At 45.5% G+C, this 13,855-nt stretch overlaps 1 protein-coding gene across 2 annotated transcripts in view; it reads right to left on the bottom strand.

Moving 5' to 3' along the window:
* NF2 (NF2, moesin-ezrin-radixin like (MERLIN) tumor suppressor) overlaps positions 1–13,855 on the bottom strand; it is a 175,682-nt gene that overhangs the window by 119,378 nt on the left and 42,449 nt on the right. For both annotated transcript variants that reach the window (XM_069760065.1, XM_069760071.1), the window contains exons 3-5: positions 6,676–6,801; positions 6,468–6,590; positions 6,289–6,372 (exon numbers count right to left, since the gene is read on the bottom strand). In XM_069760065.1, the coding sequence (XP_069616166.1) occupies positions 6,289–6,372; positions 6,468–6,590; positions 6,676–6,801 (333 nt within the window). The remainder of the gene's footprint in view (positions 1–6,288; positions 6,373–6,467; positions 6,591–6,675; positions 6,802–13,855) is intronic.

Raw genomic sequence — 13,855 nt, 5'->3', positions numbered from 1 at the left:
CTGCGGAAAAACTGCACGGAAACGCAGCGGTTTACATTCCGCAGCATGTCGCTTCTTTCTGCGGATTCCGCAGCGGTTTTACAACTGCTCAAATAGAAAATCGCAGTTGTAAAACCGCATTGAAATGCACAGAAAAAACATGGTAAATCCACCATAAATCCGCAGCGGTTTAGCACTGCGGATTTAACAAATCCGCAGCGGAAAAATCCGCAGAGGACCAGAATACGTGTGCACATACCGAAACCCTACCCCTACCCCTAACCCTAACCCTACCCCTAACCCTACCCCTAACCCTACCCCTAACCCTAACCCTAGTTCTTACCCCAACCTTAGTGGGGAAAAAAAAAAAAAAAAAATTTATTGTCCCTACCTATGGGGGTGACAAAGGGGGGGGTGTCATTTACTTTTTTTTTTATTTTGATCACTGAGATAGATTATATCTCAGTGATCAAAATTCACTCTGGAATGAATCTGCCGGCCGGCAGATTCGGCGGGCGCATTGCACATGCGCCCGCCATTTTGGAAGATGACGGCGCCCAGGCAGAAGACGGACGGGACCCCGGCTGGATCGGTAAGTATGATGGGGTGGGGGGGGACCACGGGGGGGGGGGCGTCGGAGCACGGGGGGGGTGGATCGGAACACGGGGGGGGGGTGGATTGGAGCACGGACTGGGGGAACGCTGTGCGGGCAGGCGGATCGGAGCACGGGGGGGGGGATCGCTGTGCGGGGGGGGGATCGCTGTGCGGGGGGGGTGATCGCTGTGCGGGGGGGGGTGATCGGAGTGCGGGGGGGTTTGATTAGAGCACGGGGGGTGTGATTGGAGCACGGGGGGAGCGGGCAGGAGGACGGGGGAGCGGAGCACAGGACCGAGGAGAGCGGACCACAGATCGGGGGGCTGGGGGGGCGATCGGAGGAGTGGGGTGGGTGCACATTAGTGTGTCCAGCCATGGCCGATGATATTGCAGCATCGGCCATGGCTGGATTGTAATATTTCACCATTTTTTTAGGTGAAATATTACAAATCGCTCTGATTGGCAGTTTCACTTTCAACAGCCAATCAGAGCGATCGTAGCCACGAGGGGGTGAAGCCACCCCCCCTGGGCTAAACTACCACTCCCCCTGTCCCTGCAGATCGGGTGAAATGGGAGTTAACCCTTTCACCCGATCTGCAGGGACGCGATCATTCCATGACGCATATGCTGCGTCATGGGTCGGAATGGCACCGACTTTCATGACGCAGCGTATGCGTCAAAGGTCGGGAAGGGGTTAAAACTGCACCCCTCATGGTGCTCAAAACCATATTCAAGAAGTTTATTAACCCTTCTGGTGCTCCACAGGAATTTTTGGAATGTTTAAATAAAAATGAACATTTAACTTTTTTTCACAAAAACTTTACTTCAGCTCCATTTTGTTTTATTTTACCAAGGGTAACAAGAGAAAATGGACCCCAAAAGTCGTTGTACAATTTGTCCTGAGTACACCGATACCCCATATGTGGGGGTAAACCACTGTTTGGGCGCATGACAGAGCTCGGAAGCGAAGGAGCGCCAGTTGACTTTTCAATGCAAAATTGACAGGAATTGAGATGGGACACCATGTCGCGTTTGGAGAGCCCCTGATGTGCCTAAACATTGAAACCCCCACAAGTGACACCATTTTGGAAAGTAGACCCCCTAAGGAACTTATCTAGAGGTGTGGTGAGCACTTTGACCCACCAAGTGCTTCACAGAAGTTTATAATGCAGAGCCGTAAAAATAAAACAAAAATTTTTTCCCACAAAAATTATTTTTTTAGCCCCCAGTTTTGTATTTTCCCGAGGATAACAGGAGAAATTGGACCCCAAAATTTGTTGCCCAACTTGTCCTGAGTGCGATTATACACAATATGTGGGGGGAACCACTGTTTGGGCGCATGGGAGGGCTCAGAAGGGAAGGAGCGCCATTTGGAATGCAGACTTAGATGGAATGGTCTGCAGGTGTCACATTGCGTTTGCAGAGCCCCTAATGTACCTAAACAGTAGAAACCCCCCCACAAGTGACACCATTTTGGAAAGTAGACCCCCTAAAGAACTTATCTAGATGTGTGGTGAGCGCTTTGACCCACCAAGGGCTTCACAGAAGTTTATAATGCAGAGCCGTGAAAATAAAAAAATCTTTTTTTTTCCCACAAAAATTATTTTTTAGCCCCCAGTTTTGTATTTTCCCAAAGGTAACAGGAGAAATTGTACCCCAAAGGTTGTTATCCTATTTGTCCTGAGTACGCTGATACCCGATATGTTGGGGTAAACCCCTGTTTGGGCACACGGGAGAGCTCGGAAGGGAAGGAGCACTGTTTTACTTTTTCAACGCAGAATTGGCTGGAATTGATATCGGACGCCATGTCGTGTTTGGAGAGCCCCTGATGTGCCTAAACAGTGGAAACCCCCCAATTATAACTGAAACCCTAATCCAAACACACCCCTAACCCTAATTCCAACAATAACCCTAACCACACATCTAACCCTGACACACCCCTAACCCTAATCCCAACCCTATTCCCAACTGTAAATGTAATCTAAACCCTAACCCTAACTTTAGCCCCAACCCTAACTGTAGCCCCAACCCTAACCCTAGCCCCAACCCTAACCCTAACCCTAGCTCTAACCCTAGCCCTAACCCTAACGGGAAAATGGAAATAAATACATTTTTTTAATTTTTCCCTAACTAAGGGGGTGATGAAGGGGGGTTTGATTTACTTTTATAGCGAGTTTTTTAGCGGATTTTTATGATTGGCAGCCGTCACACACTGAAAGACGCTTTATATTGCAAAAAATATTTTTTGCGTTACCACATTTTGAGAGCTATAATTTTTCCATATTTTGGTCCACAGAGTCATGTGAGGTCTTGTTTTTTGCGGGACGAGTTGACGTTTTTACTGGTAACATTTTCGGGCACGTGACACTTTTTGATCGCTTTTTATTCCGATTTTTGGGAGGAAGAATGACCAAAAACCAGCTATTCATGAATTTCTTTTGGGGTAGGCGTTTATACCGTTCCGCGTTTGGTAAAATTGATAAAGCAGTTTTATTCTTCGGGTCAGTATGATTACAGCGTCACCTCATTTATATCATTTTTTTATGTTTTGGCGCTTTTATACAATAAAAACTATTTTACAGAAAAAATAATTATTTTTTCATCGTTTTATTCTCAGGACTATAACTTTTATTTTTTTGCTGATGATGCTGTATGGCGGCTCGTTTTTTGCGGGACAAGATGACGTTTTCAGCGGTACCATGGTTATTTATATCTGTCTTTTTGATCGCGTGTTATTCCACTTTTTGTTCGGCGGTATGATAATAAAGCGTTGTTTTTTGCCCTTTTTTTTTTTTTTTTCTTACGGTGTTTACTGAAGGGGTTAACTAGTGGGCCAGTTTTATGGGTTGGGTCGTTATGGACGCGGCGATACTAAATATGTGTACTTTTTTTTTATTTAGATGAAGAAATGTATTTATGGGAATAATATTTTTTTTTTTTCATTATTTAGGATTTTTTTTTTTTTTTTTTACACATTTGGAATTTTTTTTGTTTTTTTATTTTGTCCCGGGGGGGACATAACAGATCAATGATCTGACAGTTTGCACAGCACTCTGTCAGATCACTGATCTGACTTACAGTGCTGCAGGCTTCACAGTGCCTGCTCTAAGCAGGCGCTGTGAAGCCATCTCCCTCCCTGCAGGACCCGGATCCGCGGCCATCTTGGATCCGGGGCTGGAGCAGGCAGGGAGGGAGGTAAGACCCTCGCAGCAACGCGATCACATCGCGTTGCTGCGGGGGGCTCAGGGAAGCCCGCAGGGAGCCCCCTACCTGCGGGAAGCTTCCCTATACCGCCGGCACATCGCGATCATCTTTGATCGCGGTGTGCCAGGAGTTAATGTGCCGGGAGAGGTCCGTGACCGCTCCTGGCACATAGTGCCGGATGTCAGCTGCGATAAACATCTGACACCCGGCCGCGATCGGCGGCGCTCCCCCCGTGAGCGCTGCCGATCGCATATGACGTACTATCCCGTCGGTGGTCATAGGGGCCCACCCCACCTCGACGGGATAGTACGTCTAATGTCAGAAAGGGGTTAAAGAGGTTATCCGTTACTTTATCACTGATGACCTATCTCTTGAATAGGTCATCAATGTCTGATTGGCCGGGGTTCCCCGTAGGATCACTGGATTTGGCCAGCGAAGGCATGGATTGAGACAGTGACGAAGCCCACTCAGGGGGACTAGGTACACTGGGCTCGGTGGCGGCGGAGGGCTCCTAAGCGCAGTTGGGGTCACAGGCATTGCAGAGCGGTAAACTCTGAGCCTTAGGAAACGCAGATTGGCAGGAGGAGCATGAAGTAAAGAATATAGCCAAAGTTTTGTTAGACTTTTTTGATGCTATAGGCTGGGACATGATGTACCCTTCTATGTGGCCCTATAATATTAGGGGCTGCTGAGAAGGGGTACTGTCGAGAAAAATAAAATAAAAAATGTAAAAATTTAAAGATAAAATAATAAAGAGTTTTCGGTCTGAATAGCAGACCCGTCCGTGTGCCTCCTACGGACACTAAGCAAGAACTGGCTCTCTGGGAGCCAGCAGGAGGGTGTATACTGCAGGGGAGGAGCTGACTTTTTGTGTTAACTTAGTGTCAGCCTCCTAGAGGCAGCTGCATACACCCACGGTCCGGTGTCCCCCAATGAGGCAAAGGAGAAAAAGCAATTTCGTAATTGGTAATGAAAAGTCTAGCTTCAATATGGTGCTGCTGGCTGCAGCGGTGATGTGCACTGCCAACATGACGCCATCACAGCAGCCAAAACCCGGGGAGGGCGAGTACCATCTGATTTTGTTATTTTACATAACTGCTAGCATTTCAAACATCTGACCGATAAAAGTTAAATGATGAGGATTTATACAGTCGAGGTCCAGATCACTGACATAATGATGAAGAACTAATTAGCATGTCTAAGAAAGGAAGAATCAGGGCTACTCATAGAAGATCTACTAGAGGAGCAGAAATGAAGGGAAACCGCACTCATCTTAATAAAACCCTTCGTTTCAACACCAGTTCAGTTTCAGCGTCTGGTCCCTTACTGATTAAAACCTCTAACACGCCATTTTCACATACCGTATATACTCGAGTATAAGCCGAGATTTTCGGCCCATTTTTTTTGGACTGAAAGTCCCCCTCTCGGCTTATACTCGAGTAATATACCGGGAGGTCGGCAGGTGAGGGGGAGCGGGGGCTGTGTAGTTATACTTACCTGCTGCGGCGCGGTCCCTGCAGTCCCTGGCTTCCCCGTCGCTGCAGATTCTTCCTGTACTGAGTGGTCACATGGCACCGCTCATTACAGAAATAAATATGCGGTTCCACCTCCCATAGGGGAGGAGCCGCATATTCATTGCTGTAAATGATCGGTAACTGTGACCGCTCAATTACAGGAAGAAGCTGCAGCGCCGGGGAAGCCGGGGACTGCAGGAACCGCGCCAGGAGCAGGTAAGTATACGGGGAGCGCAGCGCTGCGCTATATTTACCTGCTCCTCGCTCCAGTGCGGCTCCGTCTCCAGCGTCCTCTAGCAGTGACGCTCAGGTTAGAGGGCGCGGTGACGTAGTCAGTGCGCGCCCTCTGCTGAGCGTCAGTGCTGGAGACGGAGCTGCACGAGGAGCAGGTAAATATTGAAAGCGCTGGCATCCTGAGCAAGAGAGGTGAGTATGTGATTTTTTTTTTTATTGCAGCACCAGCAGCATTCTATATGGCACAGCATTATATATGGAGCATCTATGGGGCCATAATGAACGGTGCAGAGCAATATATATGGGGCACAGCTTTATAAGGAGCATCTATGGGGCCATAATCAACGGTGCAGAGCATTCTATATGGGGCACAGCTTTCTATGGAGCATCTATGGGGCCATAATGAACGGTATAGAGCATTCCATATGGCACAGCTTTATGTGGAGCATCTATGGGGCCATAATGAACGGTGCAGAGCATTCTATATAGCACAGTTGTATATGGAGCATCTATGGGGCAATAATGAACGGTATGGAGCATCTATTTTTATTTTTGAAATTTACCAGTAGCTGCTGCATTTTCTACCCTAGGCTTATACTTGAGCCAATAAGTTTTCCCAGTTTTTTGTGGCAAAATTAGGGGGGTCGGCTTATACTCGGGTCGGCTTATACTCGAGTATATACGGTATGTTAAAATGTGCACAATAAAGTAATAAAATGCACAGGGGCAATAATGTATCCTACAGCTGAAGAGAAAAACTCACCTTTGCTTGAACAGCATATGATGCCAGCAGCACAGAAGCTTCGGGTGGACAGTATATTTTCTCCTCCAGTATCTGCTTTTTCACCTATTTAAAAAAGAAAAGAGACTAGGTAAACAATAGCTATCAACATTGGGGGACATGTAAAACCAGAACAATAAATAAAATCATAAATTAAGCACCTGCAGGAAGAAGAGATGCTGCGTAATCTCCTGTACAAGTTCTTCCTCAACATTTTCGGGGTAAAACTTGGCTAAAAAGTGAAAGGTGACAGGTTCTTCTTTTGGGACATCATGGTCCAATACCTTAAGGATATCAAATGCAACTACAATTAGGCAACAGTATCACAAGAACACTATCACTTCATCACCACTGCTGTTTACAGGTTACCTTTTTATCCATTTTCAACCATGCAATAGTGTCCTTAATAGTGTACTGTAGCCCAAAGAACCAGGTTTCCCGAAGCCCCAAAGTTCGACAAACCAGGTCAAACAGGTCCTTTCCTTTCCATTTTACCTAAAAGATAAATGCATGTAAAAACATTGCTACCAATTTTCTGTGAAATGTCATTTCACTGAAGAATCATATTCAAAAAGCATCTGTCAGTAGGATCAACCCTCCTAAGTCTTCTATACGGACATGCAGGTCATAGGAAGCTGAATAAAATGATACCGTGATAGATACGATCTGATGTCTTATTCCTGAGAAATTCACATTATTTTTAATATGTAAATGAGCTGACATGTAGATCAAGACAGCAGACTGTCGGTTCTTGTATGTCACACACTGGTAACACCTCCTTTCATTTAAAATAAGCTCTGGAGGCAGATTCTCAAGTAGATCTATGTCCCACCCATAGATCTTAACTAATTTACAAATTTAGAAAAACATTGATTATTCTGGAATAAAAACATTAGATAACGGTTACCAAAGTTTGTGCGGGTAACTATTACTGTGCAGAATTATTAGGCAAGTTAATAAAAACCAAATATATTCCCATCTCACTTGTTTATTTTCAACAGGTAAACCAATATAACTGCACAAAATTTAGAAATAAACATTTCTGACATGCAAAAACAAAACCGCAAAAAATTTGTGACCAATATAGCCACCTTTCTTTATGATGACCCTCAACAGGCTTCCATCCATAGATTCTGTCAGTTGCTTGATCTGTTTACAATCAACATTGTGTGCAGCAGCCACCACAGCCTCCCAGACACTGTTCCGAGAGGTGGACTGTTTTCCCTCCCTGTAGATCTCACATTTTATGAGGGACTACAGGTTTTCTATGGGGTTCAGAAGAGAGATTTAACGGGCTCTGGAAAGTCCAAAGTTGTGAGATGTCTTGCAGAGGGATGCAGCAGTCTTGAAATTGTCAAACTTTTGAAGCGTGATCACCGAATAATCGAGCGTTTCATTGCAAATGGCCAACAGGGTCGCAAGAAGCGTGTTGGGCAAAAAAGGCGCAATGGGGTTCAGATCAGGTGTACAAGGGGGCTGTGTCATTAATTCTTCTTCTTTGAGCCCTTTACTGGCCAGCCACGCTGTGGAGTAATTAGAGGCATGTGATGGAGCATTGTCCTGCATGAAAATCATGTTTTTCTTGAACAATACCGACTTCTTCCTGTACCACTGCTTGAAGAAGTTGTCTTCCAGAAACTGGCAGTAGGTCTGGGAGTTGAGCTTCACTCCATCCTCAACCCCAAAAAGGTCCCACAAGTTCATCTTTGATGATACCAGCCCATACCAGTACCGCACCTCCTCCTTGCTGGCGTCTGAGTCGGAGTGGAGCTCTCTGCCCTTTACTGATCCAGCCTCTGGCCCATCCTTGATTTTCCTCAATTCATGGGCAGTTATCTTGCGCCTTTATTGCCCAACACGCTTCTTGCGACCCTGTTGGCCATTTGCAATGAAACGCTCGATTATTCGGTGATCACGCTTCAAAAGATTGACAATTTCAAGACTGCTGCATCCCTCTGCAAGACATCTCACAACTTTGGACTTTCCAGAGCCCGTTAAATCTCTCTTCTGACCCATTTTGCCAAAGGAAAGGAAGTTGCCTAATAATTAAGCACACCTTATACAGGGTGTTTATGTCATTAGACAATACCCCTCCTCATTACAGAGATGCACATCACCTGATTTACTTAATTGGTAGTTGGCTCTCAAGCCTGAACAGCTTGGAGTAGGACAACATGTATAAAAAGTATAATGTGATCAAAATACAACTTGCCTAATAATTCTGCACACAGTACCGTATATACTCGAGTATAAGCAGAGATTTTCTGCCCATTTTTTGGAGCTGAAATTGCCCCTCTCGGCTTATACTCGAGTCATACCCAGGGGACGGCAGGGGAGGGAGAGCAGGGGCTGTCTAATTATACTCACCTGTTCCTGGCGTGGTCCCTGCAGGTCCCTGGCTCCCCAGCTTCTTCCTGTACTGAGCGGTCACATGGTACCACTCATTACAGTAATGAATATGCTGCTCCACCTCCCATAGGGGTCGCATATTCATTACTGTAATGAGCGGTAACAGTGACCGCTCAGTACAGGAAGAAGCTGCGGCACTGGGGAAGCAGGGACCGCGCCAGGAGCAGGTGAGTATAATGGGGAGGGGGAGCGCTGCGTGATATTCACCTGCTCCCTGTTCAAGGCGCCGCTCTGTCTTCAGCATCTTCTGCAGTGACGCTCAGGTCAGAGGGCGCGGTGACGTGGTAAGTGGGCGCCCTCTGCCTGAACGTCAGTGCAGAAGACGCTGAAGATGGAGCAGCGCCGGAACAAAGTCAGGTGAATACTGAAAGTGCCGGGGGCCTGAGCGACGGAGAGGTGAGTATGTGATTTTTTTTTTTTATCGCAGCAACAGCAAATAGGGCAAGTGTCTGTATGGAGCATCTTATGGGGTCATAACGTTAGTGCAGCACTATATGGGGCAAGTGTCTGTATGGGGTCATAATCAACGTTTGTGCAGCATTATATGGGGCAAGAGTCTGTGTGGAGCATCTTATGGGGCCATAATCAGCATTTGTGCAGTACTATATGGGGCAAGTATCTGTATGGAGCATCTTATGGGGCCATAATTAACTTTTGTGCAGCATTGTATGGGGCAAATGTCTGTATGGAGTATCTTATGGGGCCATAACGTTTGTGCAGCACTATGTGGGGTAAATGTCTGTATGGAGCATCTTATGGGGCCATAATTAACGTTTGTGGAGAATTATATGGGGCAAGTGTCTGTATGGAGCATCTTATGGGGCCATAATGGGGCTCCTGATTCAATATGGATATTCAAAAACACTTAACCTACTGATGTCTCAATTTTACTTTTATTAGTATCTATTTTTACTTTTGACATTTACCGGTAGCTGCTGCATTTTCCACCCTAAGCCTATACTCGAGTCATTAAGTTTTCCCAGTTTTTTGTGGCAAAATTAGGGGGGGTCGGCTTATACTCGGGTCGGCTTATACTCGAGTATATACGGTAATTATTAATTATGAAGAAATTAATTATAAAGACAGCAGTCTGAAACGCATTTGCTAGTTACAGTAGGCACTGGAATTGCAACTTTAAAAAAAAAAAAAAAATATATATATATATACATACACACACACACACACAGTGGGGCAAAAATGTATTTAGTCAGTCAGCAATAGTGCAAGTTCCACCACTTAAAAAGAAGAGAGGCGTCTGTAATTTACATCATAGGTAGACCTCAACTATGGGAGATAAACTGAGAAAAAAAAATCCAGAAAATCACATGGTCTGTTTTTTTAACAATTTATTTGCATATTATGGTGGAAAATAAGTATTTGGTCAGAAACAAACAATCAAGATTTCTGGCTCTCACAGACCTGTAACTTCTTCTTTAAGAGTCTCCTCTTTCCTCCACTCATTACCTGTAGTAATGGCACCTGTTTAAACTTGTTATCAGTATAAAAGGACACCTGTGCACACCCTCAAACAGTCTGACTCCAAACTCCACTATGGTGAAGACCAAAGAGCTGTCAAAGGACACCAGAAACAAAATTGTAGCCCTGCACCAGGCTGGGAAGACTGAATCTGCAATAGCCAACCAGCTTGGAGTGAAGAAATCAACAGTGGGAGCAATAATTAGAAAATGGAAGACATACAAGACCACTGATAATCTCCCTCGATCTGGGGCTCCACGCAAAATCCCACCCCGTGGGGTCAGAATGATCACAAGAACGGTGAGCAAAAATCCCAGAACCACGCGGGAGGACCTAGTGAATGAACTGCAGAGAGCTGGGACCAATGTAACAAGGCCTACCATAAGTAACACACTATGCCACCATGGACTCAGATCCTGCAGTGCCAGACGTGTCCCACTGCTTAAGCCAGTGCATGTCCGGGCCCGTCTGAAGTTTGCTAGAGAGCATTTGGATGATCCAGAGGAGTTTTGGGAGAATGTCCTATGGTCTGATGAAAACAAACTGGAACTGTTTGGTAGAAACACAACTTGTCGTGTTTGGAGGAAAAAGAATACCGAGTTGCATCCATCAAACACCATACCTACTGTAAAGCATGGTGGTGGAAACATCATGCTTTGGGGCTGTTTCTCTGCCAGGACGACTGATCCGGGTACATGAAAGAATGAATGGGGCCATGTATCGTGAGATTTTGAGTGCAAACCTCCTTCCATCAGCAAGGGCATTGAAGACGAAACGTGGCTGGGTCTTTCAACATGACAATGATCCAAAGCACACCGCCAGGGCAACGAAGGAGTGGCTTCGTAAGAAGCATTTCATGGTCCTGGAGTGGCCTAGCCAGTCTCCCGATCTCAACCCTATAGAAAACCTTTGGAGGGAGTTGAAAGTCCGTGTTGCCAAGCGAAAAGCCAAAAACATCACTGCTCTAGAGGAGATCTGCATGGAGGAATGGGCCAACATACCAACAACAGTGTGTGGCAACCTTGTGAAGACTTACAGAAAACGTTTGACCTCTGTCATTGCCAACAAAGGATATATTACGAAGTATTGAGATGAAATTTTGTTTCTGACCAAATACTTATTTTCCACCATAATATGCAAATAAATTGTTAAAAAAACAGACAATGTGATTTTCTGGATTTTTTTTTCTCAGTTTGTCTCCCATAGTTGAGGTCCACCTATGAAGTAAATTACAGACGCCTCTCATCTTTTTAAGTGGTGGAACTTGCACTATTGCTGACTGACTAAATACTTTTTTGCCCCACTGTATATATACACGTGTGTGTGTGTGTGTGTGTGTGTGTGTGTGTGTGTGTGTGTGTGTGTGTGTGTGTGTGTGTGTGTGTGTTTTATATATAAATGTTTTATTGAATATTTTGCTGCTAGAATTCCCCTCCTTTCCCATTTCCCTGCATTGATTCTTCATAGCTGAGTGACCTGACGTTTTTCTTCGATAATGATCAGTTTTGGCCTTTTATAATTTTATGCCAGAAAGTTTCATAAATTATAGCAGAAACCTACTCCAACCCACAGATTTTGACACTATATGCACACAATTCATTAAAGGGAGGGTGCCATGATTTTAGTTTTTGTATTAATAATTATTGATTATATAATCAATTATTTTTAATACAAAAGTAAATGTAGTACTTTAATACTTTTTTATTTATTCATTTTTACTTTTGCCACTGGAGGCCGCCATTTTCATTAGTGTGGGTGTAAGTGTCTGGGCACGACACTTGCACACCTCACTTACGGCAGCCATGGGCATAGGAGCCAACAGTCGGGCTCCGACCGCTTCTCCTGCCTCTCAGCTGTGACTTGGGCACGCCTACTGGGCTGCTATGTCACAGCTGTGAGAGGAGATCGCAGCCATTTTGTTTTTTATCAGTGTGTGCGATGGCAGGAGCTGCCAGGGAGAAGCTGCTGCTGCTGGGAAGCGAGGTTCGGGGTGAGTATCTGCAGCCAGGAGCTGTGATTGCAGCCTGTACTTAGTATTACAGCACAGGCTGCAATCACTGCTCACTGTCGTTCAGAGGAGAGCAGGGAGATCGTCACACTGCTCTGCCCTGAGCATGATTCAGCACTTCCTGGAAGAGGACAGAAGGTAAGTACAGAGTTTTTATTTTCTTATGCATCTACCACTGCTACCAGCCCCTATTTACCACTGCTACCTGCCCTTATATACCACTGCTACCTGCCCCTATATACCACTGCTACCTGTCCCTATATACCACTGCTACCAGCCCCTATTTACCACTGCTACCTGCTCCTATATACCACTGCTACCTGCCCCTATATACCACTGCAACCTGCCCCTATATACCACTGCTACCTGCCCCTATATACCACTGCTACTAGCCCCTATATACCACTGCTACTAGCCCCTATATACCACTGCTACTAGCCCCTATATACCACTGCTACTAGCCCCTATATACCACTGCTACCAGCCACTATATACCACTGCTACCAGCCACTATATACCACTGCTACCAGCCACTATATACCACTGCTACCTGCCCCTATATACCACTGCTACCTGCCCCTATATACCACTGCTACCTGCCCCTATATACCACCGCTACCTGCCACTGTATACCACCGCTACCTGCCTCTGTATACCACCGCTACCTGCCTCTGTATACCACCGCTACCTGCCTCTGTATACCACCTACCACTGCTGCCTGCCTCTATATACCATCTACCACTGCTGCCTGCCTCTATATACCATCTACCACTGCTGCCTGTCTCTATATACCATCTACCACTGCTGCCTGCCTCTATATACCATCTACGACTGCTGCCTGCCTCTATATACCATCTACCACTGCTGCCTGCCTCTATATACCATCTACCACTGCTGCCTGCCTCTATATACCATCTACGACTGCTGCCTGCCTCTATATACCATCTACCACTGCTACCTCTGTCCTGTGTAGCTAATCTAGTCTTGTGTAGCTAATCCTGTCCTGTGTACAGTATCACACAAGATAGGATTAGATACACGGCGCAGCACAGTATCACACAGGACAGGATTAGATACACGGCTCAGCAGTCAGTATCTAATCCTCTCCTATGCACTCCTCTCCCCCCTGCGTGTCTTTCCCCATTGTGGTTTATTATTTTTGTTGTGGGAGATGAGGGAGTCGAGGATTATGCGTTCGGTATGGTATAAAAAAGATTAATAAAGGACTTTATTCTGGCCGAGTCTTTATTTACAATACATGTGAGATCTATGTGGCGGCATTATGGGTGATCTATATGGCGGTATTATGTGAGAAGCATATGGTGGTATGTGAGAACACTGGCGGTATTATGTGTGATCTATATGGTGGTATGTGAGAACACTGGCGGTATTATATGTGATCTATATGGCGGTATGTGAGAACACTGGCGGTATTATGTGTGATCTATATGGCGGTATGTGAGAACACTGGCGGTATTATGTGTGATCTATATGGCGGTATGTGAGAACACTGGCGGTATTATGTGTGATCTATATGGCGGTATGTGAGAACACTGGCGGTATTATGTGTGATCTATATGGTGGTATTATGTGAGAACTGTATGACAGTATTGTGTGATCTATTTGATAGTATTGTGTGCGATCTATATGGCGGTA

The sequence above is a fragment of the Ranitomeya imitator genome, chromosome 1 (genome assembly GCF_032444005.1).
Source record: "Ranitomeya imitator isolate aRanImi1 chromosome 1, aRanImi1.pri, whole genome shotgun sequence".
Lineage (NCBI taxonomy): Eukaryota > Metazoa > Chordata > Amphibia > Anura > Dendrobatidae > Ranitomeya > Ranitomeya imitator.
Note: the sequence above shows the minus strand (reverse complement) of the source record. Positions and strands in the feature narration are given on the sequence as shown.